The sequence below is a fragment of the Callithrix jacchus genome, chromosome 14, assembly GCF_049354715.1.
Source record: "Callithrix jacchus isolate 240 chromosome 14, calJac240_pri, whole genome shotgun sequence".
Classification (NCBI taxonomy): Eukaryota; Metazoa; Chordata; class Mammalia; order Primates; family Cebidae; genus Callithrix; species Callithrix jacchus.
In genome coordinates, this window is record NC_133515.1 from 75,775,405 (window position 1) to 75,802,955 (window position 27,551).

Consider the following 27,551-nt stretch of genomic DNA (forward strand, 5'->3'; position numbering starts at 1 on the left):
TCAAAAATATATTAGAATAAAAGTACCTTAAAAAGTACATAAAGAGAATATAGCAAAATGTTAACAATGGTTTTCTTTGGGTGAGAGGATGAAGAGGCAGGTTGTGGTTGATCTGTTTCTTTTAGTTCAACTATCCTGCATTCCTCACTTTTAAATTTTGGATATTAAGCTGGAGAGAAAGAACATGAATATAAAGATGAATTCGCTGAATGTAGCAACGAATGCTGAGTTAGCCAAAAATGTATGGCTACCTTCTATATCTAATTATCTGAGGGCAAATCAGAAAACACCACTTTCAGAAAATGTTTTTATTTTTTAGAAATAAAGTTTCACTCTTGTTGCCCAAGCTGGAGTGCAATGGCACAATCTCGGCTCATCGCAGCCTCCGCCTTTTGGGTTCAGGCAATTCTCCTGCCTCAGCCTCCTGAGTAGCTGGGATTACAGGCACTCGCCACCATGCCCAGCTATTTTTTTGTATTTTTAGCAGAGACGGGGTTTCACCATGTTGACCAGGATGGTCTCGATCTCTTGATCTTGTGATCCACCCACCTCGGCCTCCCAAAGTGCTGGGATTACAGGCTTGAGCCACCGCGCCCAGCCAGAAATTTTTTAAAATGTGTTTTACATTATTTTCCCTTTCAGCCTAAGGACTAAAAATTGAACACAACTGGATCTGCGCCATTGCCTCAAAGATTCTTAGCCTGGTTCAAGATCCACTTTCTGGACACTCCTGCTTTTTAGACAGAAAACAGGGCTAAATTCCTATTGACTTCCAAATACACAGACCCACAGATTTGTCACAGTAGCCTCTCTCTCTCACCCTGTCTCTGTCCGTCTGAGTCTCTCTTTCTTTCTCTCTCTCTTCCCTCACATCATCCCCAAATCAGAATGCATATATAAAAATGTGATTAACTGAAACATAGAATGATTAAGATTTTACGATAAGAGAAATACACAAACTTCAGCTAAGATGTTTGGTTGAATACCTGCATATGCCTTCACTCCATCATTAAACCACATTAACATGGGATGATTAAAAATAAATAAACCAACAAAGATAAGAAGGAAGTAAAGACAATCCCTTCAGCATATAGGAAACTGGCAAGCAGAAGCTGTCAGTGGCACCTGACAGTAGACCCAGGGATGCTAAATCCCAAGCCAGTGGCAGGAAGGCAACCAGGATCCCCAAGAGTTCAAGAGTTGGCAGCATAATTTACCTAGGGAATTTATGTTTCAGTGGTAGGTAGATCCCAGATCCTCTCCATTGACTGGGTGACTGCATCCCACGGTGGTGGCAGGGTGAATGTTTCCTCTCTACAGGGTAAAATTTGGTGTCTCTAGGCAGGAGCTCTCTAGACACAAGTGCTTAAATGTACACACTGAACACTGAGATCCTCCAGGTTTTCCTACCACTTAGTTCCAATGAGGGTGGCAGATACTTGGTCAGAAGTTAAGATGATTTTTCTCTAGAGAGAATCTCTCTTGCCCAAGAAGAAAAGGTCTGACCCAGCAAGACCACCGCCCACAAAATGTTACAATCACAGAACTTCCATCAGCTTTTAGCTTTTCCGTGCTCCATTTTTTTCTAACAGACGCAGACAGCCAAGGGTCACCAGGCATCTGAGCAAAGCTTCTAACATGAATGGCAGAGACCAGAGCAAGAAGACACATAAATACAGCCTGAATGAAAAGGACTGTGCTAGGAGATAAGACCTTCTGAAACCCATATGAATGTTCTCAAAGAGATAAAAGTGTTACCATTTTCATGAAACAAGAACCAAATTTAAAGAAAAAGAAAACACTTAGAAATTGAAAATATGACAGCAGAACTTGTGAAAAAATTCTTGTTAGAATAGTAAGACAACAAAGTGGAGTAGATGACCCTTATGTCTTCCAGAAATAGCTATAAGAAAAAAGTTGAACTCCGGAAGAAAATTAAAACAGGTTCAACACTAAAATGATCAGAATTCCAAAGATAGAAATAGAGACAGACAGAGAGAGAGAGAAAGAAAAACAGACACACGCAGCAAATAAGAGAGAGAGAGAGAGAAACCCTAACACAGTAATTGCTGGAGACTACAACACCCAACTTTCAGCACTGAACAGATCTTCCAGACAGAAAACCAACTAATCAACATTAAATTTAATCTTTACTACAGACCAAATGGAACTGATATTCAAGGAACATTTCATCCAATGACTGCAGAATACACATTTTTCAGCTCAACACATAGATCATTCATAAGTATAGAAGATACCTTAGGTCACAAGGCAAATGCAATCACATTTGAAATCAGGACTAAAAAATTCATTCAAAACCATACACTTACATGGAAACTGAGTCACTTGCTCCTGAATGACTCCTGGATAAATAATGACATTAAGGCAGAAATCAAGAAGTTTAAGTTCTTTGAAACTAATGAGAACAAAGATACAACTTACCAGAGTTTCTGGGATGCAGCTAGTCAAGTAGTGTTGAGAGAAATTTATAGTACCAAATGCTCACATCAAGAAGTGAGAACTCAGGACAGCTGTGGTGACTCACTCCTGTAATCCCAGCACTTTGGGAGGCCAAGGCGGGCAGATTACAAGGTCAGGAGTTTGAGACCAGCCTGACCAACATGGTGAAACCCCATTCTACTAAGAATACAAAAATTAGCTGGTGTTGTGGCACATACCTGTAATCCCAGGTACTCAGAAGGCTGAGGCAGAAGAACTGCTTGCACCCAGGAGATAAATGTTGCAGTGAGCCCATATCACACCACTGCACTCCAGCCTGGTTGAGAGAACAACACTCCATCTAAAAAAAAAATTGAGATCTCAAGTTAACTACCCAATATCACAATTAAAAGAATTAGAAATCCAAGAGCAAAGGACACCCTCAAAGCTATGCTGAATGGGAGTGGGGAGAGAGGGCATCTTTGTCTTTGCCAATTTTTAAGGGGAATGCTTTAAGCTTTTGTCCATTCAGTATGATGCTGGCTGTGGGTTTGTCACATGTGGCTCTTATTATTTTGAGGTACGTTCCTTCAATACCTAGTTGATTGAGAGTTTTTAACACACATGAAAGTTGAATTTTATCAAAAGCTTTTTTTGCATCCATTGAGATAATCATGTGGGTAATTTTTTTCTTTAGTTCTGTTTATGTGACGATGACATTTATCGATTTGCATATGTTAAACCAAACTTGCATCCCAGGGAGGGTGGTTGTGACCAGGAATTTATCAGTTTCTTCTAGATTTCTCAATTTTTTCAGGTTCAGTGGCTCACATCTGCAATCCCAGAACTTTGGGAGGTCAAGGTGGGTTGATCACCTGAGATTGGGAGTTCAAGACTAGCTGGTTCAACATGGAGAAACCACATGTCTACTAAAAATACAAAATTAACCAGACACGGTGGCACATGCATGTCATCCCAGCTACTCAGGAAGCTGAGGCAGGAGAATCGCTTGAACTCAGGAGGCAGAGGTTGCAGTAAGCAGAGATCTCACCATTGTCCTCCAGCCTGAGCAACAAGCACAAAACTCCATCTCAAAATTAAAGAAAAAGAAGTGCCTACAGTTGTACCTAATATTCTCTGATGGTGGTTTGTATTTCTGTGGGGTCAGTGGTAATATTGCCCTTATTCTTTTTGATGGGGTTTATTTGAATCTCCTCCTTTTCTCCTTCATTGGTCTAGCTTCAAGTTTATTATTTTTTAACCAGTATGATTTTAATAGACCAGTTACTGGGTAGTAAATTGAAACATACAGAGTGCCATCTCCAAGAGCAGTCATGATTTCATTTGGGTTCTTGAAAAATGTTAAGAAGTAGGTTGAGTTTTATTATTTTTTTCAGAAAACCAGCTTTTGAAAAATTTATGTGGAACCGAAAACAGCCAAGGCAATCCTAAGCAAAAAGAACAAAGCTAGAAGCGACATGCTACCAGACTTCAAACTACATTACAGGGCTACAGGAAACAACGGCATAGTACTGGTACAAAAACAAACACATAGACTAATGAACAGAACAGAATCCAGAAACAATACCAAGCATCTACAACTATCTGATCTTTGGCAAACTTAACAAAAACAAGCAGGGGGAAAAGATTCTCCCTATTCAATAAATGATGCCAGGATAACTGGATAGCCATATGCAAAAGACTGAAACTAGACCCCTTCTTTACATTACATACAAAAATTTGCTCATGATAGATTAAACACTGATATGTAAACCAAAAACTATAAAAGCTCTGCAAGACACGAGGCAATGCCATTCAGGACATAAGCACAGGCAAAGATTTCATCATGAACATGCCAAAAGAAAAGGTAACAAAAGCAAAATGGAAAACGGGTCAAATTAAAATGAGAAACTTTCACACAGCAAAATAAACTATCAACAGAGAAAACTGACAACCTACAGAATGTGAGAAAATGTTTGTAAACTATGCATTCCACAAAAATCTAATATCAAACATCGGTAGGGAAATTAAATTTACAAGAGGAAAACAAACAACCCATAAAAAGATGGGCAAAGAACATAAACAGACACTTTTCAAAACAAGACATATATGCAACAAGCAATCATATTAAAAAAGCTCAACATCACTGATTATTAGAGAAATGCAAATGAAAATTATAATGAGATACCATCTCACACCAGTCATAATGGCAATTATTAAAGTCAGAAAAACCCCACATACTGGCAAGGTTAGATAGAAAAACAACACTTACACACTGTATTCGGGAATGCAAATTCGTTCTGCCATTGTGAAAAAGTGTTATGATTCCTCAAAGACCTAAAGAGCGAAATACCATTTGATTCAGCAAACCTAGTAATGGGTTACTAGGTATGTACCCAAAGGAATATAAATCCTTCTGTTATAGAGACATGTGCACGCATATGTCCATGGCAGCACTGTTCACAATAGCAAAAATATGGAAACAAGCTAAATTCCCATCAATGGTAGACTGGATAAAGAAAATGTGGTACATATACACCAAAAAACACTGGGCAGCCACAAAAGAATGCGATCATGTTTTTTTCAGGGAAATAGATGGAGCTGGAGACTATTATTTTTAGCAAACTAATGCAGGAACACAAAATCCAAATACCAGATATTTTCACTTGCAAGTGGGAGCTAAATGATGAGAACACAGGGACATACGACAGGCAGAAGAACAACACACACTAGAGCCTTTCAGAGAGTGGAGAATGAGAGAAGGAAGAAGATCAGGAAAAACAACTAAATGGGACTAGGCTTAATACCAGAGTAATGAAATGATCTGTACAACAAACCTCATGACAGACTTTACCTAAATAACAAACCTGTGCTTGAACCTTTGAACTTAAATAAAAGTTAAAAAAAAAAAAAAAAAAAAAAAAAAAGGAAACTTCCCAAGTTGAATAACAACCTCCTAGGTTTAAACACATGAACACAAACTCACACCAAGGAACATTGTCTTGAAAATCTGCAATATATGACAAAGAAAAAGAGCTCCCCTAAGTTTTCAGAAAAGTTTTGTAAAAAACAGTATTTACAAAGAATCAAAAATCAGAATGATTTCAGGCTTCTCAACAGCATTACCAGAAGCTAAGAAATAATGGAGTAGTATCTTCAAAACTTGAATGGGAAATTATTTTCAATCAAAAATTCTATGCCCAACCAGTCATGTAAGTGTAAGAAGGAATAAAGTCATATTTCAGAACAATTTGCTTCAGTGTATCCTTGCTTGAATAAGTTACTAGAGGATACAGCTCACAAACAAGAGATTCAGGGCATGGGGCAGTGTAAAACAACAGAGTGGGTTTGTATTTGTATTTAAAAGACAGCAGCATTCGAGAGTTAGGGAATACTGGAGGAGAAGTTTTCTCCAGCATCCCTGGAGCCCACACCTCTCATTTCCACATTCCTATGTCTTATTGCTGCCCATGAATTCTGATCACCTATTCCTTTGATAGAGGTATTTCTCTCACTGATTAGGTGTAGTCAAGTGGCTCTTTCTTGGGCTACAGGAGAAAATCTATTGCTTTTCATTAAACATCAACTTGATTAACCTAGGCTTAAGGTCAGCATTATGCCATCAGCTGTACATTCTTGGGAAGACATCTACTCACAAACTGGTTAAAGAATGTGGCCCTCCTACCTCTGACTTGTGTGATTCTAAGCAAGCTATTTAGCACCCTCTCATCTGTGAAACAAACATAAAGTTCTTATCTTGGGCTCCACAAACAGAAAGTGTTGAACAAGAACAGTTTCTTCTCCTCCAAGGCCAGACCATATGGAGGACCCTAAGACAGCCATAGCCTTGGTCAGTAGGACAAACACAAGGTTCAAATTGCACCATTAAAGCTGTGGCCAAACGTTTGCTCTGCCTCTGAGTCACTCACTGTCATAAGGCTCTACCAGTTCCCATTCCAGATAGGAAGTGGGCTTTTGTTGGTTTTTGTTGTGTTTTTTAAGAGTTGGAGTTACCCAGGCTGGAGTACAGTGGCATGACCATAGCTCACTGCAGCCCCAAACTCCTGAACTCAAGTGACCTTTCTGCCATGGCCTCCTGACAGCAGCTGGGCCAACAGGGCAGCAGGTGTGCACCCCCACACCCAGAAATTTTTTTTTGAGAGATGGGGTACCGCTATGTTGCCCAGACTGCTCTCAAATTCCTGGCCTGAAGCAATTTTCCCATATTAGCCTCCTAAATTTCTAGGATTACAGGTGTGAGCCATTGTGCCCAACAGGTGTTCTAAATGCAATTTCCACACTGCTATTCTGAAGGTCAAGAAGCAGAGACCCTCCTTGAAACATAGAAAATAAAAGCATTCACCATTAAGTGGAGGCAGAGTTGATGATCAGCCAAAACTACTTCAACTGTAATCCAGAAGTCCCATTGATACAGGAGTTCAAAAGAAATTATTTAGTCAGAGATTGAGGGTAAGGAAGTCTTTGGTAAGGTTTCCCTTTGAATAAAAAGCAGCCCCAAAACCATTTCTAACAAACAGCGGCCTGTAAAATCAAGCTGCAGATGTAGACAAGCAAGCTGGAAGCTTGCACAGGCGAATGCCACCAGCTGTAACAATAGAAGGCTACCTGGGTGCCAGGCATGCTCAACCTGATGGCTCCATCTTCCTTTTTCTTTATCAATCACAAGTGCAGTAAGGAACAGACAACATGCACTGGCCAAGTAGAAAACCTATATGCATAAGAAGATTAGGGTGAGTAGCCAGCTTCTTCACGAGCTATGTAAAGCTCTCACCTGGTCCAACCCATATTTGGACCCTATGTAAATCAAACACCACCTCCTCAACAAGTCTATAAAACCTTGTGCAGTTCACCAGAAAACCAGAAAACACACTCAGAAGCCCCTCTCTCTCTGCAGGATAGAGAGATGTTCTTTTTTCTGCTTTTGCCTGTAAAACCTCCATTCTTAACCTCACTCCATGTGTATTCACGTCCTTGATTTTCTTAACATGAGGCAACGTACCTTGGGTATTACCTCAGATGGACAATGCTGCTTCATCATAGTTCTGTTTTGTTCAGGTTGTAGGACAAACGGCCCCTTTCCTCTGCAACCTCAGCTCAACCTTGCTCAGGCCTCCTTCCAGCAGAATCACAGAGCCAAATGAAACCCCTTAGTCTTCTTTTAAATGGGCAGCCACTCCAAAGAAAGCAGCATGATTAGTTTCAGGTGGCCCGGGGTGGGGGCAGTGCTACTCTGGCTTCTCCGTGCTCCGTCCCTCTCAGTTCAAAAGCCCACCACGTGGAGCAATAGGACACCTGCTCATCTGAGTTTTAAAAATAGTGGGAGGAAAAGCGCTGTCTTCATGCTTATTTCCCTGGCAGAGGGGAGGTCATAAAACACTAATTTCTAAGCAGTGAACCAGAGTTTTACTGATCTCTTCTGTTACTTACTCATGTTTACCCAGAGAAACCACATCACAAATCTGAGTCTCCTCTGGCAAGAAGGAATAGGATTCATGATTCTCTTAGCCCCCTTTCCATAGTAGAGTTCTGACTCCACTTCTAAAATACTTTTCTGCAAGCCTCTGTACCTCATAAATGTTTTACTATACTCGAGACAGCAAAGGGAAGCACAGATTAGCTACTGTTTTCAGAACAGTGGAAACATGCTGTCTTCTCCAAGTTTGGCATTGGAGTCAAAGATCAAGCGCCAAACAGTAGTTGTCAAGAATCCTTTCGTTTACAATCAGGTTCTAGACTTTGCAAACGGTGTGGGTAAGAACCAGTTTTGCCAGAATAGGTTATTATCTACCTCTTACCTTTATAGGACAGGACTAAAAATTCTCTTTTTTAAGACAGAGTCTTGCTCTGTCCCCGAGGCTGGAGTGCAGTGGCATGATTTCGGCTCACTACAACTTCTGCCTCTCAGGTTGAAGTGATTTTCCTGCCTAAACCTCCTGAGTAGCTGGAATTACAGGGGCCCACCACTACACTCAGCTAATTTTTGAATTTTTAGTAGAGACAGGGTTTCCCCATGTTTGCCAGGGTAGTCTCCAAAGCCTGACCTTATGATCTGCCTACCTGAGCTGCCCAAAGTACTGGGATTACAGATGTGAGCCACCACGCTGGGCATTTTTTTTTAATTACACTGAAGACTTTTGAAAGGGTTGTGTGCTGTATGAACTTCCTCCTCACCCAATTCTCATGGATGGGAAAATGCTTCTGCTTCATTTTAAAGCTAATAAGCTGCCTGAACAGGAACTTCCAATTAACCATTCAAACTGATTAGCTCACATCCCTGAAGGCTGGAGAACTCGGGAACTGCTATCCCATCTGAATAAAATCCAAAGGCAAAAGGCTGTGGCCAAGTTGAAATAATGGGGCAGATAGAAGCGATAAAGACTGGAGCTGGGAGTGGCCCGTACTTCAAGTTAAGCCAAACAAAGATGTTTGCATGTTTTATATGGGCCAAATAGGAATTCCATAATAGAGAAAACCATTGATTTTAAGGAGGACGCTGCCCTGAAAAGCTTCATGCCAGGGGTAAGGAAGAGGCTGCCCAGGACCCCCAGAGGCAGGTGGTAGGAGGGCTCTTAGTGGCTTCCTAGAAACTATTACCTGAGGTAGTGAACTGCTGTCAGAGATCCCTACCAGGAGAATTTCTCAGGAACGCATGAGAAAGGGCCCAAAACTGCATGCCTGCTCCTAAAATGTGACACCATAATACAGCTGAAGTATTCAATAAGGCCCTATCTGTTCCTCTGTCTCTCCTTTCTCCCTGCCCCTATCCAACCCTAGAAGAGCCAGAAAGCACTGCTAAGAAGTGAGGGTGGATGGTCATAACCAAACACACTGCCCTCCTTTCCCTTCCCACTGTGGGTTTCTCAGGCTGAGGCTGTCACAGAGGAGGAGGGATGAAAATTGCTTTCGTTGATATTTTATCATGAACATTTATGAACGTATAGCAAAGTTGAAAAAACTTTACAGTGAACACTTTAACTGTATCTTCACCAACTTGGAGTCTTGTTTTATCTCATGTCCATCCATAGATCCATCTTTCTATCCATCCAGTAATCCATTATAGTTTTTAGGCATTTTAAAGTAAATTGCAGACGTCAGTAACTCAACGTGCATTAACTAGAATTTGGTACCTTTTTTTTTCCTTTTGGTGTAAAGTTTACAAATGATGAAATGCAAAAATTTTAAGTATGTATTTACCGAATTTTGACAAAAGTATACATATGTGTAACCCAAAACTCTATCAAATAAAGAACATTACTATAATCCCTGATATGGTTTGGCTGTGTCCTCACCCAAATCTCTTCTTGAATTGTAGCTCCCAGAATTCCCACGTGTTGTGGGAGGGACCTGGTGGGAGAGAATTTAATCATGGTGACAGTTTCCCCCATACTCTTCTTGTGATAGTGAATAAGTCTCACAAGAGCTGATGGTTCTATAAGAGGAAAGCCCTTTTGCTTGTTTCTCATTTCTCTCTTGTCTGCCACCATGTAAGATGTCCCTTTGACTTTCTGCCGTGATGATGAGGCCTCCCCAGCCAGGTGCAACTGTGAGTCCCTTAAACCTTTTTGAATAAAGTACCCAGTATCAGGTATGTCTTTATCAGCAGTGGAAAAACGGACTAATACAATCCCAGAAAGTTTCCTCATGACTTGTCTCAGTCTCCAGCTCTGTACCCTTGGATTTTTTTCATTGTAGACTAAGTTTGCCAACTTTAGAAATTCCACGTAAATTGAATCATGTTGTGATAACCCTATATATAAGGCTCCCTTCAGTCCACAAAATAATTTTTATATTTATCAGTCAGGTTACACATATCAGTATCTCTTTCATTTTTATTGCTGAGTAGTATTTCATGCTATGAAATAACGTAGTTCGCTACCTGATCCTCTATTTGTGGTCACCAGAAATATTTTCAACTTTTGATTATTATGAGTAAAGCTATTGTGGTCTTCTATAAGTATTCTTATTAACATGTATTTTCACTAATTGGGGTAAATTCCTAACTCGGAAATTTATTATAGATGAAATGTATATTCGTTCTATAAGAAAATTCCAGAAATTTGACAAAGTAGTTGTACTGTTTTATAGTCCCATTAGCAATAGTTATAGTTGTGCTGTATTCTTGCCAACATTTTGTGTTTAGTCTTTCCCAACCTAGTTATTTTGTGGGGTGTGTAGTAGTATCTCACTGTGGTTTTAATCTGCATTTCCTTGATGTTAACCATTTTGTCCCACTTGTATATTATCTTTGCAAAGTGGCTCCTCAAATTTTTTCCCCTTCTAAACAGTAATTGTTATCTTTTTTTCTTTTAGTTGTTCTGTCATCCAGGCTGGAAGACAATGGTGCAATCTTGGCTCACTACAGCCTCTGCTTCCTGGGCTCAAGCGATCCTCCCACCTCAGTCTCCCAATTATCTGATACCAGGCTAACTTTTTGTATTGATATTAGCCAACATACAAGGCTAATTTTTTGTACTAATACTAGGTGTCAGGGTCTCACCATGTTGCCCAGACTAGTCTCAAACTCCTGGCCTTAAGCCATTCATCCTCCTCGGCCTCCCAAAGTACTGGCACTACAGGTGTGAGCCACTGTGCCCAGCCTTATTTTCAGGTTATAAAACTGTTTTATATATTCTGGAAATCAGGCCCTTTACTGAAAATAGATTTATGACCATTTTCTGTCAGGCTGTGGCTTGCATATTCTTTTGTTTAATGTATCTTTTAATTTTCCCAGACACATTTTCTGCAAAATTTGTGTTAGTTTTTGTTGTATTTTTCAGCTAATTTGTTCATTTCATCTAAGTTGCAGAATTTGTCACCATGACGTTGTTTATGATAGTCTCTTATTATCCTTTTCACGTCTGCAGGATCTGTAGTGATAGTTTCACTTTGCTTTCACTTCTGATATTGATACTGACCATTTGTGTTTCCTCTCTTTTTTTCATGATCAGAGTAGCTTAAGGTTTATTAATGTTGACATTTTAAAACAACCAGCTTCTTTGCTTTGTTAGTTTTCTCTATTATTTTGGCTGTCTTCAATTTGGTTTATCTCTGCACTTTTACCTTTATTGTTTCCTTCTTACTACTTCGTTGGAGTTTTCTTTGCAATGTGTGTGTGTGTGTGTGTGTGTGTTTTCAATCTTCTTTAGGTGAACATTTACGTCATTGATTTTAGACCTTGCTCTTTTTCTTCTATTGCAGTAAAGCATGTACAGCTATACTTCCCTCTGGGAACTCCCATAGCTGTAATTCATAAGTGTTGGCATGTTGTATTTTGATTATCCCTTAGAATAAAATATTTTATATTCTACCTTTTGATTTCTTCTTGGGCTTGTGTATTATATTTAATCTCCAAGTACTTGGAGCTTTCCTAGTTCTCTTATTGTTAATTTCTGTTTTAATCCTATTGTGGTCAGGTAACATACACTGCATGAATTCAATTTGATTTAATCTATTCAGTCTTGTTTTACGACCTAGCATGTGACCTATCCTAGTGAACACTACATGTACTTGAAACATACAGTATTCTGTGGTTATTGGGTGTCGTCTTCCATTGGTTTAAGATGGTGGAGAGTGTTGTTCAGGTCATCTGCATCTTGACTAAGATTTTGTCTAGTTTATCTATCAATTGCTTGGGAGATGGGTATTAAAATCACCAATAAAAATTGTGGATTGTTTGTTTATTCCTTTAGTTCAATTTTGTTTTGTGCAAATTGACTCACAAATTATTTTTAATCCATTTTTTTGATGAAATGACTCTTCTGTAATCATGAAATATCCCTCTTTATCTTTAGAAATACTGTTTTGACTTAAGCATATTTTATTTGGTATTAATATAGCTTCTTCACACTTCCATTACTGACTGTTTGCATAGCATATCATTTTAAATGTACTCATTTAGGGTCAGGTACAGTGGCTCACACCTGCAATCCCAGCACTTTGGGAGGCTGAGGCAGGTAGATCACTTGAGGTCAAAAGTTTAGGACAAGCCTATCCAATGCAGTGAAACCCCAGCTTTATTAAAAATACCCCCACATTTAGCTAGGCCTGGTGGCAGGTTTCTGTATTCCCAGCTACTCAAAAGGCTGAGGCAGGAGAATTGCTCGAACCCAGGAGGCGGAGTTTACAGTGAGCAGAGATTGCACCATTGTACACCAGCCTGGGAGATAGAGTAGGACACTGTCTAAAAAAAAATCAAATGTACTTATTTAGACCTACGTATATTTGTCTTTTTTTTTCTATTCAAAGTGTGTATTTCATATACAGCACTGGGTCTTGTGGGTTTTTTAAATCAATTCTGGCAATCTCTGCACTTTAATTGGAGTATGTGGTATGATTCATTAACATTTAACGTTATTAAATATAGATTTTTTGGTGGTGGAATGATGTAATTGAATTCAAGCTTACAATTTAATGATTTGTTTCATTATTTTGTTTGTTTTCATTTGCATCCCCTTCCCCACTTTTTGTCCTGTCCCTTTTCTCCTGATGTCTTTTGGACTCTTTAAATACTTTTAAAATTTCATTTTAAAGTATCCATGACTTATTAGATGTAGTGGTTGAATATTCCTTATCTGAATTCCTTGGGACTAGAAGTGTTTTGGATTTTAAATTTTTTTTCATATTTTGGAACATTTACATATACATAAAGAGATCTCTTTTTTTTTTTTTTTTTTTTGGAAGCCACATTGTCTTTTATTATGTTGTCTCAGAAGTATCCCTTACAGAGGCCAACTGTATTCAGACTGAGAGGGGACTACCCAAGAGTTTAATACCAAGAAACAAAAATCAACAGAGGTCATCTTGGTGGATAGCTACCATATTCCACCTTCTGTAACTTAATTATTCTTTTTTTTTTTAATTTTTTATTTGATTATAGGTTTTGGGGTACATGAGCAGAGCATGCGAGACAGTTGCGTAGGTACACACATGGCAGTGTGCTTTGCTTTTCTCCCCTTTACCCACATTTGGCATTTCTCCCCAGGCTATCCCTCCCCACCTCCCCCTCCCACTGGCCCTCCCCTTTTCCCCCCAATAGACCCCAGTGTTTAGTACTCCCCTTTCTGTGTCCATGTGTTCTCATTTTTCATCACCCACCTATGAGTGAGAATATGCGGTGTTTCATTTTCTGTTCTTGTGTCAGTTTGCTGAGGATGATGTTCTCCAGATTCATCCATGTCCCTACAAACGACACGAACTTATCATTTCTGATTGATGCATAATATTCCATGGTGTATATGTGCCACATTTTTCCAATCCAGTCTATTATCAATGGGCATTTGGGTTTATTCCAGGTCTTTGCTATTATAAACAGTGCTGCAATGAACATTCGTGTACATGTGTTCTTATAGTAGAACGATTTATAGTCTTTTGGATATATACCCAGTAATGGGATTGCTGGGTCAAATGGAATTTCTATTTCTAAGGCCTTGAGGAATCGCCACACTGTCTTCCACAATGGTTGAACTAATTTACACTCCCACCAACAGTGTAAAAGTGTTCCTTTTTCTCCACATCCTCTCCAGCATCTGTTGTCTCCAGATATTTTAATGATCGCCATTCTAACTGGCGTGAGATGGTATCTCAATGTGGTTTTGATTTGCATCTCTCTGATGACCAGTGACGACGAGCATTTTTTCATACGATTGTTGGCCTCATATATGTCTTCTTTCGTAAAGTATCTGTTCATATCCTTTGCCCACTTTTGAATGGGCTTGTTTGTTTTTTTCCTGTAAATCTGCTTGAGTTCTTTGTAAATTCTGGATTTCAGCCCTTTGTCAGATGGGTAGACTGCGAAAATTTTTTCCCATTCTGTTGGTTGCCGATCCACTCTAGTGACTGTTTCTTTTGCCGTGCAGAAGCTGTGGAGTTTCATTAGGTCCCATTTGTCTATTTTGGCTTTTGTTGCCAATGCTTTTGGTGTTTTGTTCATGAAGTCCTTGCCTACTCCTATGTCCTGGATAGTTTTGCCTAGATTTCCTTCTAGGGTTTTTATGGTGCCAGGTCTTATGTTTAAGTCTTTAATCCATCTGGAGTTAATTTTAGTGTAAGGTGTCAGGAAGGGGTCCAGTTTCTGCTTTCTGCACATGGCTAGCCAGTTTTCCCAACACCATTTGTTAAACATGGAATCCTTTCCCCATTGCTTGTTTTTGTCAGGTTTATCAAAGATTGTATAGTTGTATGTATGTTGTGTTGCCTCCGGTGCCTCTGTTTTGTTCCATTGGTCTATATCTCTGTTTTGGTACCAGTACCATGCTGTTTTGATTACTGTAGCCTTGTAGTATAGTTTGAAATCCGGTAGTGTGATGCCCCCCGCTGTGTTCTTTTTGCTTAGAATTGACTTGGCTATGCGGGCTCTCTTTTGGTTCCATATGAAGTTCATGGTGGTTTTTTTCCAGTTCTGTGAAGAAAGTCAATGGTAGCTTGATGGGGATAGCGTTGATTCTGTAAATTACTTTGGGCAGTATAGCCATTTTCACGATATTAATTCTTCCTAACCATGAACATGGAATGTTTCTCCATCTGTTTGTGTCCTCTCTGATTTCGTTGAGCAGTGGTTTGTAGTTCTCCTTGAAGAGGTCCCTTGTGTTCCTTGTGAGTTGTATTCCAAGGTATTTTATTCTTTTTGTAGCAATTGCGAATGGCAGTTCGCTCTTGATTTGGCTTTCTTTAAGTCTGTTATTGGTGTAGACGAATGCTTGTGATTTTTGCACATTGATTTTATATCCTGAGACTTCGCTGAAGTTGTTTATCAGTTTCAGGAGTTTTTGGGCTGAGGCAATGGGGTCTTATAGGTATACTATCATGTCGTCTGCAAATAGAGACAATTTGGCTTCCACCTTTCCTATTTGAATACCCTTTATTTCTTTTTCTTGCCTGATTGCTCTGGCTAGAACTTCCAGTACTATATTGAATAGGAGTGGTGAGAGAGGGCATCCTTGTCTAGTGCCAGATTTTAAAGGGAATGCTTCCAGTTTTTGCCCATTCAGTATGATATTGGCTGTTGGTTTGTCATAAATAGCTTTTATTACTTTGAGATACGTTCCATCAATACCGAGTTTATTGAGGGTTTTTAGCATAAAGGGCTGTTGAATTTTGTCAAATGCCTTCTCTGCATCAATTGAGATAATCATGTGGTTTTTGTTTTTGGTTCTGTTTATGTGGTGAATTACGTTGATAGACTTGCGTATGTTGAACCAGCCTTGCATCCCCGGGATGAATCCTACTTGATCATGATGAATAAGTTTTTTGATTTGCTGTTGCAATCGGCTTGCCAATATTTTATTGAAGATTTTTGCATCTATGTTCATCATGGATATTGGCCTGAAGTTTTCTTTTCTCGTTGGGTCTCTGCCGGGTTTTGGTATCAGGATGATGTTGGTCTCATAAAATGATTTGGGAAGGATTCCCTCTTTTTGGATTGTTTGAAATAGTTTTAGAAGGAATGGTACCAGCTCCTCCTTGTGTGTCTGGTAGAATTCGGCTGTGAACCCATCTGGACCTGGGCTTTTTTTGTGAGGTAGGCTCTTAATTGCTGCCTCGACTTCAGACCTTGTTATTGGTCTATTCATAGTTTCAGCTTCCTCCTGGTTTAGGCTTGGGAGGACACAGGAGTCCAGGAATTTATCCATTTCTTCCAGGTTTACTAGTTTATGCGCATATAGTTGTTTGTAATATTCTCTGATGATGGTTTGAATTTCTGTGGAATCTGTGGTGATTTCCCCTTTATTATTTTTTATTGCATCTATTTGGTTGTTCTCTCTCTTTTTTTTAATCAATCTGGCTAGTGGTCTGTCTATTTTGTTGATCTTTTCAAAAAACCAGCTCTTGGATTTATTGATTTTTTGAAGGGTTTTTCGTGTCTCAATCTCCTTCAGCTCAGCTCTGATGTTAGTAATTTCTTGTCTTCTGCTGGGTTTTGAGTTTTTTTGATCTTGCTCCTCTAGCTCTTTCAATTTTGACAATAGGGTGTCAATTTTGGATCTCTCCATTCTCCTCATATGGGCACTTATTGCTATATACTTTCCTCTAGAGACTGCTTTAAATGTGTCCCAGAGGTTCTGGCACGTTGTGTCTTCGTTCTCATTGGTTTCGAAGAACGTCTTTATTTCTGCCTTCATTTCGTTGTTTACCCAGTCAACATTCAAGAGCCAGTTGACCAGTTTCCATGAAGCTGTGCGGTTCTGGGTCGGTTTCTGAATTCTGAGTTCTAACTTGATTGCACTATGGTCTGAGAGGCTGTTTGTTATGATTTCAGTTGTTTTGCATTTGTTGAGCAGTGCTTTACTTCCGATTATGTGGTCAATTTTAGAGTAGGTGTGATGTGGTGCTGAGAAGAATGTATATTCTGTGGATTTGGGGTGGAGAGTTCTGTAAATGTCCACCAGGTTTGCTTGCTCCAGGTCTGAGTTCAAGCCCTGGATATCCTTGTTGATTTTCTGTCTGGTTGATCTGTCTAGTATTGACAGTGGAGTGTTAAAGTCTCCCACTATTATTGTGTGGGAGTCTAAGTCCTTTTGTAAGTCATTAAGAACTTGCCTTATGTATCTGGGTGCTCCTGTGTTGGGTCCATATATGTTTAGGATCGTTAGCTCTTCTTGTTGTATCGATCCTTTTACCATTATGTAATGGCCTTCTTTGTCTCTTTTGATCTTTGTTGCTTTAAAGTCTATTTTATCAGAGATGAGAATTGCAACTCCTGCTTTTTTTTGCTTTCCATTAGCTTGGCAAATCTTCCTCCATCCCTTTATTTTGAGCCTTTGTGTATCCTTGCATGTGAGATGGGTTTCCTGGATACAGCACACTGATGGGTTTTGGATTTTTATCCAATTTTCCAGTCTGTGTCTTTTGATTGGTGCATTTAGTCCATTTACATTTAGGGTTAATATTGTTATGTGTGAATTTGATACTGCCATTTTGATGCTAAGTGGCTGTTTTGCCTGTTAGTTGTTGTAGATTCTTCATTATGTTGAAGCTCTTTAGCATTCAGTGTGATTTTGGAATGGCTGGTACTGATTGATCCTTTCTATGTGTAGTGCCTCTTTTAGGAGCTCTTGTAAAGCAGGCCTGGTGGTGACAAAATCTCTGAGTACTTGCTTGTTCACAAAGGATTTTATTCTTCCTTCACTTCTGAAGCTCAGTTTGGCTGGATATGAAATTCTGGGTTGAAAGTTCTTTTCTTTAAGAATGTTGAATATTGGCCCCCACTCTCTTCTGGCTTGTAGTATTTCTGCCGAGAGATCTGCTGTGAGTCTGATGGGCTTCCCTTTGTGGGTGACCCGACCTTTCTCTCTGGCTGCCCTTAGTATTCTCTCCTTTATTTCAACCCTGTTGAATCTGACGATTATGTGCCTTGGGGTTGCTCTTCTTGCGGAATATCTTTGTGGTGTTCTCTGTATTTCCTGCAATTGAGTGTTGGCTTGTCTTGCTAGGTGGGGGAAATTTTCCTGGATGATGTCCTGAAGAGTATTTTCCAGCTTGGATTCATTCTCTTCGTCCCCTTCTGGTACACCTATCAAACGTAGGTTAGGTCTTTTCACATAGTCCCACATTTCTTGGAGACTTTGTTCATTCCTTTTTGCGCTTTTTTCTCTGATCTTGGTTTCTCATTTTATTTCATTGAGTTGGTCTTCGACTTCAGATATTCTTTCTTCTGCTTGGTCAATTCGGCTATTGAAACTTGCGTTTGCTTCGCGAAGTTCTCGTATTGTGTTTTTCAGCTCCTTTAATTCATTCATATTCCTCTCTAAGGTATCCATTCTTGTTATCATTTCCTCGAATCTTTTTTCAAATCTTTTTTCAAGGTTCTTAGTTTCTTTGCATTGATTTAATACATGATCTTTTAGCTCACAAAAGTTTCTCATTATCCATCTTCTGAAGTCTAATTCCGTCATTTCGTCACAGTCATTCTCCGTCCAGCTTTGCTCCCTTGCTGGTGAGGAGTTTTGGTCCTTTCTAGGAGGCGAGGTGTTCTGGTTTTGGGTGTTTTCCTCCTTTTTGCGCTGGTTTCTTCCCATCTTTGTGGATTTTTCCACTGGTCGTCTGCGTAGTTGCTTTTTGTTTGGGTCTCTGAGTGGACACCCAGAATGTTGATGATGAAGTATTTCTGTTGCTTGGTTTTCCTTCTACCAGTCTAGCCCCTTCACTGTATGACTGCTGAGGTCCGCTCCAGACCCTGCTTGTCTGGGGTGCACCTCTAGTAGCTGTGGCAGAGCGAGGGATGCTACCAGTTTCTTTTTCTGCTCTCTTTGTCCCAGGATGATGCCTGCCTAATGTCAGTCTTTTGGATATAGAGGGGTCAGGGAGCTGCTTGAGGAGACAGTTTGTACTTTATAGGGGTTTAATTGCTGAGCTGTGCACTCTGTTGTTCATTCAGGGCTGTTATGCTGCTATGTTTGATTCTGCTGCAACAGAGCTCATTAAAAAAACCTTTTTTTTTTTTTTTTCTCAAATGCTCTGTGTTGAGGGGTTTGGGCTTTATTTTTGGATGTCCGATCAGGTGTCCTGCCCAGCTAGAAGGCAGACTAGCCACTGTTTGGCTGCCGAGGCTCCGCCCTGCTGTTGTGTGATTCGCGCTGTTCCTGCCGGCTCTGCTGTGGTCTCCGCCACGCCCTGCGGCGGAGTCTCTTCGTTGTAGCGTGTTGCCTCAGCAACGGCAGGCTGCGTCAGCAGTGGGCGTGTATCTCAGTAGGGACAGGTTGCCTCGGCAACGGGTGGCTGCGTCAGCAGTGGGCGTGTATCTCAGTTGGGGCGGGTTGCCTCGGTAGTGGTGGACGCCCCTCCCCCACAGAGCGTCTCGGACCGTCTGCTCGGGATAGTTTGAAATCGCAGTTTTGTTTGCCCCACTGGGTATCCCAATCCCTGCAATCCCCTGGGCTGGCCTATTGTCCAAGTCTCGTTCAGTCTCAAGTCCAGCCCTCTCAAGTCTCAGGTTGCCGGTTCAACAGGGCACCCGGACAAGCGCGCTCTGCGGGGATTGCTGGGGTAGGGCCGGCCGCCGCCGCCCTGGCTGCCGGCTTCACCAGGCAGACCTACTGCCTGGTGTCCCGTGTCTTTTTTATACTTGGGAGTTTCCCCGTTCTGTGGGCAACAAAGATCAGTCTGGAAATCCGCTCTGACTCACCGTTTGCAGATTCGACGAGAAGAGCTCCAATCCTGAGTTGTTCTCACAGTGCCATCTTGAGTCCTCCCCCCCAAGAGATCTCTTAAAGATATAACTGAAGTCTAAACACAAAATTCACCTATGTTTATGTACACCTCATACACATAACGCAAATAAAATTTTACATATTTTTAGCAATTTTGTGCACGAATCAAAGTTTGTATACATTGAACCATCAGAAAGCACACATATCACTATCTCAGCCATCCATGTGGATGAATTTCAGATCTTGGAATATTTTGGATTTTGGGGTTTATGGATCAGAGATGCTCAACCTCTACCTGTTTTCATTGTTGATTATTTTATGTGTTAAAATATGTAAAAAAGGGTTAAGTTTTCAGCTGAATGAGATTTTTGAGTTTGGAAATTAAACTAAACAGGATTTTTCTTAAGTTCCAGGATACAGGTGCAGAATGTGTAGGTTTATTATATAGGTATATGTGTACCATGGTGCTTTGCTGCACCTATCAACCGTTCATCTAGGTTTTAAGCTTCACATGCACTAGCTATTTGTCCTAATGGTCTCTCCATCGCACCCTCCCCCGACCCCCAACTGGCCCCAATGTGTGTTGTTCCCTTCCTGTGTCCATGTGTTCTCACTGTTCGACTCCCAATTATGAGTGAGAAAGTGTGGTGCTTGGTTTTCTGCTCCTGTTTTAAACTAGACAGAATTTCTTAATATCTTAAATTGCTCAGTGAAATAGAAAATATCAAGGATTCTACCCAACAGGTGGGTAAAAATGAGTCCACGTAGCAACTTTGATAAAGTGAAGGGAAATAACAAACCATTTCTGATTGCTCCCTGCCACAGCCAGTGCATTCAACCTTTTTACTGTCCTTTTATTATTGTTTCATTGTTATTACAGTCATTATTATTTTTCCCCAAATGAAAAAATAAAAGTGGTGGGATTGATAGTGAGGAAACAAAGACTGACAGCTGCCCCTACACCTGAGTTTAATTTTGAGAAATATAGTCAACATGATGATTTTCACACAGGGCTAGTAGGCCTTCTGCATCTGTTATAATTCCTGTTATGTTGTGGACAGAAAATAAATTTTTCTCTCCATGGGAACCTGTTAGTGATACTTGAGAACAATGTCAACTGTAGACCAAAACCGAATACAAGTGGAAATATTGTTTCATTTTTTTTGCAGTATTCCTTTTCTAAGACCTGAGATAGGAGGATAAAAAAGGAAAGAACTATTGACATGTGCAACAACATGGCTGAATATCAAAAACATTTTCTTGACTAAAAGAAACCTTACATATGGAGTGATCACAATATAATTCTATTTCTATCAAACTTTAAAATCTGTGCTGAAAAAATATTTAAAAGTATATTTGGGTTCGGGACCGACTAAGAGGAGGCAAAACTGAACTTTCTAGTCTCTGCTGTGATCCAAAACCCATGCTATAAACTTTGTACACAGTATCTCATTTAATCCTCAAAATCACCCTAACAGGTAGTTACTGTCACTTCCCCTGCTTCAAACAGAACATAAAGCTCAGAGAATCCAGGTTCTGTGTGTTTTTTTTTTTTTTTTTTGAGACGGAGTTTCGCTCATGCCACCCAGGCTGAAGTGCAATGGCGTGATCTCGGCTCACTGCAAGCTCCGCCTTCTGGGTTCAGGCAATTCTCGTGCCTCAGCCTCCCAAGTAGCTGGGACTACAGGAACGCACCACCATGCCCAGCTAATTTTTTGTATCTTTAGTAGAGATGGGGTTTCACCATGTTGACCAGGATGGTCTCGATCTCTTGACCTCGTGATCCACCTACCTCGGCCTCCCGAAGTGCTGGGATTACAGGCGTGAGCCACCATGCCTGGCCCGGTACTGTGTTTTACACCTACTTAGAAGTCACCAATTCCTAAAGTTCTATAAAATGTTCTAAATAAAAATTAATAAAGTAGGCAAAAAATACCATGTAAATAGCATTTCTACAAATATCTCCTAAGACAATTTTCACATCGATGTCCAAAGACATTTACAAGAATGTTTTCCACAATACTGTTTAAAATAATAGAAAACTACAAGCAACCTAAATGTCCATGGAAGAGTTAGATTCTTTCTCTTATTTCCGTATAATGCAATACTGTGCTGATGTAGATATATAATATTCATTTTTAAAAATTACATTCACCTTCTTCTCATGGATCCAAGGAGATATGTTAGAGAATATCTATTGCATTTGGACATAAACATAAATACAAAGGAAATAGTAGGGGCTCTCTACAAGTGGTTATATATTGGAAGAGGAAGAAGAGAAAAATAAAAGGGATCATGAACTTTGTATATGCTTTGGTAGTGTCTGGTTTTGTATATAACTTGAATTTTTTCATAAATATATTTTAAAGTCTGCATAATTACTAGGTAAGAAAACAAGTAAGTCACTTTAATAAAAGTCCTTCCAATTACTGCAACTGATTTCTACAGCCAGAATGTTCCCAGAACCTGAAAAGAGGAAGCACTATAAATGGAAGGCAGAAATACTGACACTAGAGGGCCAGAGCTGGAGAGGGTGGATCTAATGCAGCAAATCCATCAGCAGTTCTCATCGCCATCTTTGAGAAACCTCACAATTTTCCGTGCTTAATAAATGAGTTAAATTGAAAACAAATCCATGACAGTTGTGCATGAGAAAGGTTACATGTGTCCCGAATAATAAAGTCTGTGCACAATATAAAGGAAAACATACCATTTTACATTCATAAGATTGACAAACAAAAAGTAAAAGCCTAGGAATATCAAGTGAAGCCAAACACAAAACAAGTTTCCCCACATTTCCTGTGGGAATACAAATTGTTACAACTACTTTAAACAATTGGAAATTCATAGTAAAAATGAAGACAAGCCTCCCCTACAATTTACCAATCCCTCTTCTGGGAACACAGTAAGAGAGCTTCTTCCCAAGAAACCTGTAAACAAATGTATATGGCACTATGCATGTAATTGTACATCGTGGTATTTCCATATGGTAAAGTATTATTCGGCAGGGAAAGTAAGTAGACCAGAGGTAGACATTTCAATATCAATAAGTTTTAGAAAAATAAAATTGAGTATAGGAAGCTGCAACTATATCTGTAATGCTTTGTTTTCCAGGAAAATAAAGGGACACGTGGGGAGGGCAAAGGACAACAAAAACTAAACTATCTGAAACACACGCAGAAAAATACCCATATTTTAAAATTTTCCATTGCTGCTTATATTATTTTCTGTGTTTTCTATACGCTTGAAGTACTTGATAATAAAGAAAATATGAAAGGCATAGGAAAAAGTATTCTGAGAAAATACATCGAAAGGTTTATGGTTATTAGATTTGGTAAGATTTTAAATGACTTTAATTTTCTTTGCTATATCTCTCTATATGTCCTAGTCATACCATATTAAATGTGTATTTCATTTATGACAATAAAAATGTATCATTTTAAAACTCATATATATGCAGTTTTTTCTGACATATGATGAAACTCTATGAAACATAGATTCAGCAAAAATACTGAGAACAAGAACAAAAATAATGATATTAAGAGTTGTTGACTTTTGGATGGAGCTATGAGTGACTTTACATTTATCTCTAAACTCGATTTTTCTATAGTGGGAAAATAAAATATTTGTGAAAGCTAGATTAAATAGAAAGCTATAGGTTTTAAATGAAAAGGAATTCAAATAATTTTCCAGCATTATAAAATGTTCATATTCCTAAATATGAACTACTTTACAAAAGCACCAGTGATTTTAAAGAAACATTAGATGATTTTTAAAGGAAGTCAGTTATGATACTGCAGTTTATAGTGATACTGAGTGTTTGCTAGCTCCACTAATCAGGATATTAAGTTAAATATTATATAATATGCCATAAAGAAATTATATGAGCAGAGGTCTCTGCAAAAGGAGAACACAATGATTTTAAGTGGGCTGGTGACCTGAATTTCTTCCAGTGAGGGGAAACATCAGAGTCATTTGATTAATGAAGTGCCTTTTATAAATCTTCAGGAAATCTCCTATGAAGGCTTTAAGAACATGGATTTCTTATTACTTCTGATGTATGTTCCCATTAAATTTTTATCATTGCCACCATGGGCCTGCCCAGCCTAAAAGATGGAAACTGTGAGTCCAGCCCACTGACGCCCACCATCAGTAAGAAGATTCTTGCACACTGAGGAGGCCATGACCAGCCTGCTGACTGAAATCTATACTGTAAAAGGATAATGCTGCTCCAGCAATCCTGAAACCCTGCCCTAGGATCAATGCAAAGGGTGTCAACCTTAGAATTTCAATATGCCTAGGCAGATAGTTATCTTTAAATATAAGAACACTATCATTTTCTGGAGAAACCAAAAGAATCCAGAAAAATTCTACAGTTGTCTACTCTGCCCTTCCTCCCCGTTCCATCTTGTTAGTAACAGCCAAATCCAGGCACAAAGATGTCCTAACTTCTACACCTGAGGTTGCCCACAACGTGTGCTAGGTGATGCATCCTATAGAGCACATATGCAAACAATTATGGGATCTGAAAAACAATAACTCAGGCAGAAAAATCAGGAATTAGTGCCCCTAAGTGAACCAGTGGGAAAAAAGGAAGCTTAGAGAGTTTAAACAACTTTCCCCAGTAGCTGATAAGTTACGGTGGCCTTAGACAAGCTGACAAGAGTGGTAGCAAAAAGGCTTTAAGGATTATAAATTGTTCTACTATAAGGTTTTAAAAAGGTTTCAAAGGCAAAGAAGAGCAAATGAAGCCATGAATTTTACAATCTACATATTTTTAGCCCTTTCTCTTTTTTGCTTTTCTTGGGTAAACTAATTAGACCCTGCAAACACATTCCCACCCACAATGTTGTCTCCATTGCTTTAGGGCCTCACCTCTGAGCAGCCAGAGGAAATGCAGCTGACCCCTTATCTAGTTATTTAACAACCTTTTATACTCTGCCCTTTCGCTTTGCTTTCTCCATGCCAACATAAGACATACAAAGATTCTTCTGCCTCCAAGATGCTGCAGCTCTCTTCTCAGCTAATTACCCCCAGCTAAAAATAACTGTTCCACATACTCAGAGATATATGGCAATCAAGCAACCAAGTGCCCCTTTTGCCAATGACGTGTTTTTTAAAAATATGTTCAATGAGAGGCTCTTTGAAAATTATTCACTTTTTTCTGAGTTGCAAAGGAAAACAAAAGGCAAATTATGGCTATATAAGCAACTGTTTGCACAGATCCCATTAATTTGCCATCCACAGGGCTATTGACAACTAGCTCTTTTCTCTTGTCATTTCACTTACCAGGCAGAAATGATTACAAACTTAATTTCTTTGGGGGGTTATTTAGGTTAGAGAGGGCCCCTTGATAATGCAGAAGTCATAACGGCCACCAGAGACAGTAGAACAATAGCTCCCAGTGCTTCCACAATGGAGAGAGAGATAACTGAATGTCATATTTGGAAGAAATTCAAACCATCATTTATTTTTTCAGATGAAAAAACTGAGGCTCAAAGAGGTTAAGGGGTTAGCCAAAGTCAGTCAGTGTTTTAGTTTGCAGCAAAGCTGAAAGCAGGCGCTAAGCATTGCAACACCTGGTGTCTCCCTTCCTCCCCTCCATCCTGCTGCTAGTAGTGTCAGTGGCAAATACAGGCCAGTTCAAGGAAATGTGGCCTCAGCGAGGAGTACTAAGGACCAAGCACCAATGCATCTTGCCATTTACAACAAATTCCTTAATTACAAGGCTTCATTTATTCACAGAAGCTGCCTCTTTTGTACATAGCCAAACACACACACACACACACACACACACAGTGTGACAGAGATAATTTATCATTATCTGAACGCACTCAGGGTGGTCAATTTCAGCCAGAGTGAAGAACAGAGAAAGGCAGGGTCAAGGGCACTATAGAAATAGCTGTTCCTGCTTCACTTTTCAGCCCTCCTTCCCCTCCCATCAGCCCACTTTCATTACTTTTCTCTTTGATGCAAAATCTGGAAAACTTGGTCAGGCAGCTCTGCTTATCAGTGGGTTCTTAACCCACTTTTATCAAACTTCATCTGATGGATCCAAAATATATTTGATCTTAGCAAAAAGTACCCTTATCAGTCCTAAAATGACACTGTCCCAAAGTGAATAGTGTTAGCAGCCAACTCTCTAGAACCAGAAAGAAGTATGTTTAAATCCTCAATCCATCACTTTCTAGCCATGCTGTCATGTCCAACTCATTCTTATTAAACAATATCTCACTAAGCACACTAGACTGTAGAAATACACACAGATAGGGCCTTACCTTTTCTGGCTTTATTCCTGCGAGGCAGCAGTGGACACTAACATATCTGTCACTCCAGTTAATGTAAAGGTTTAACTGGTACAAGTGCTGTGCAGGCAGGTCTCTGGAACAATGAGAGCACCCAGGAGAAGGCTTTGCTTTAGTTACAAAGGTCAGGAAAGATTTCCCCTAGGGAGGGACTGAGATCAGAAGCATGAGTGGGCAGTAAGTGGGCAAAGTAAGGATGATCTGGCATTCCTGGCAAATATGTGGTGCAGGGGGGCCTGCACCTTGGCCAGTACAAGATGCTGAGTCTTTGCAGTGCAGAGCAGAGAGGAGGGGCACGCCATGAGGACAGAGAAATGGAAAGAAGACTGTGGCCATGGTGAGGAGGTTTGTCCTCATTCTAAGAAGGACTGGGAGGTATGGGGCATGGTCTGACTTATGTGGAGGACAGACTGGAGACAACATGGACACAGACACACAGGTGGAAGGCCAGGAGGTAATCCACAGAAGGGCTGCAATGAGAATTTTAATGGAAAGAAAAAACAGAAGCTAAGGGATATTTAAGAACTAAAATCAGCAGGCCTGAATGGTAAGTTGGATATGAGAAGTGAGAGAGAAAGGGATAAACCAGAGCTCACTCATAGGACTTTGGCTTGTGTGACTGGATAGGTGGTGGCACCATTTTCTAAAAACCAGAATGTAAGAAGGAGCAGACTAGTGACTTAAACCTCATAGCCTCAGTTTTCTCATCTGTAAAATGGGAATAGTCCTACATATATCACAATGTTTTTGAAAGCATTAGAAAATATTCCTAGAAAATGAAGCCTTCATACAAAGTGGTGTATGTTTCTCCCCCAAATAAATGGGACCTATTCTTATAGGCTTCTTTTTCTTGATCTGATTGGAAACTCAGGATCTCAGATATTCATTTTTTTTATCCTCTTCTCTGATGGCTCTACCAAATTGCTGGTTTACTGATCTCATCACCCTAAACAACGTATAGTACTCCATACTAGTCAAATAGGCAAGTTGGCAATTGCTCTTCTGAACAAATTATTGTAAATGTCACTGCTACAGTGCAGCTCATAGTGGCTCACTTGGCTGTTCAAGGGAAAAAATCTTGCAAAGGCAGCTCTTATTATTTGCCAAATGTTCATGCACAAATGCATTTATTTTACCAAGAGCATAGTGTTGGGTCATTTAAGGAGAATGGGAAAACACCACTCACAATTGAAGAGGCAAAATAGCATACATACAGCACTCCAGAGCTTGCAAACCCCTTCATATACACTATACCAATGGTACCTCACACTGACTGTGGAGAGGCTGAGATGATGAGAAAGGGCAGGTATATTTATGATTATTTGTACAAGTAAGGTTAACTTAGACAAAGTAACTTTCTCCAGGTCACAACTCAAGGAAGTAATACATTTCTGTGATGAAAATACAAGTCTTGGGGCTTCTGATTTTATCATGTGTCTATCAAAATCCCCCACCTGCCAATGTTAAGCCATACAATGTAGAACATAAAAACCATACAGCCTCTGAAACAGAGGAGAGGGGCAAGATCAAAACTCATTTGAACTTACATAATCATATTTTATCAATTCATTATTAGTTCACTATTATCATTGTGGTCGTCATTAATAGACAAGACGTGTTGAGCAACTACTACCTGCCAGAC

General features: G+C 39.7%; 1 protein-coding gene across 1 annotated transcript in view; it reads left to right on the forward strand.

The window, feature by feature from the left end:
- The window catches only part of CDKL4 (cyclin dependent kinase like 4), a 138,314-nt gene that overhangs the window by 84,987 nt on the left and 25,776 nt on the right, over window positions 1–27,551 (forward strand). Inside the window, 1 exon segment of the mRNA XM_078348371.1 lies at window positions 10,771–10,979. Within this exon segment, the coding sequence (XP_078204497.1) occupies window positions 10,771–10,979 (209 nt within the window).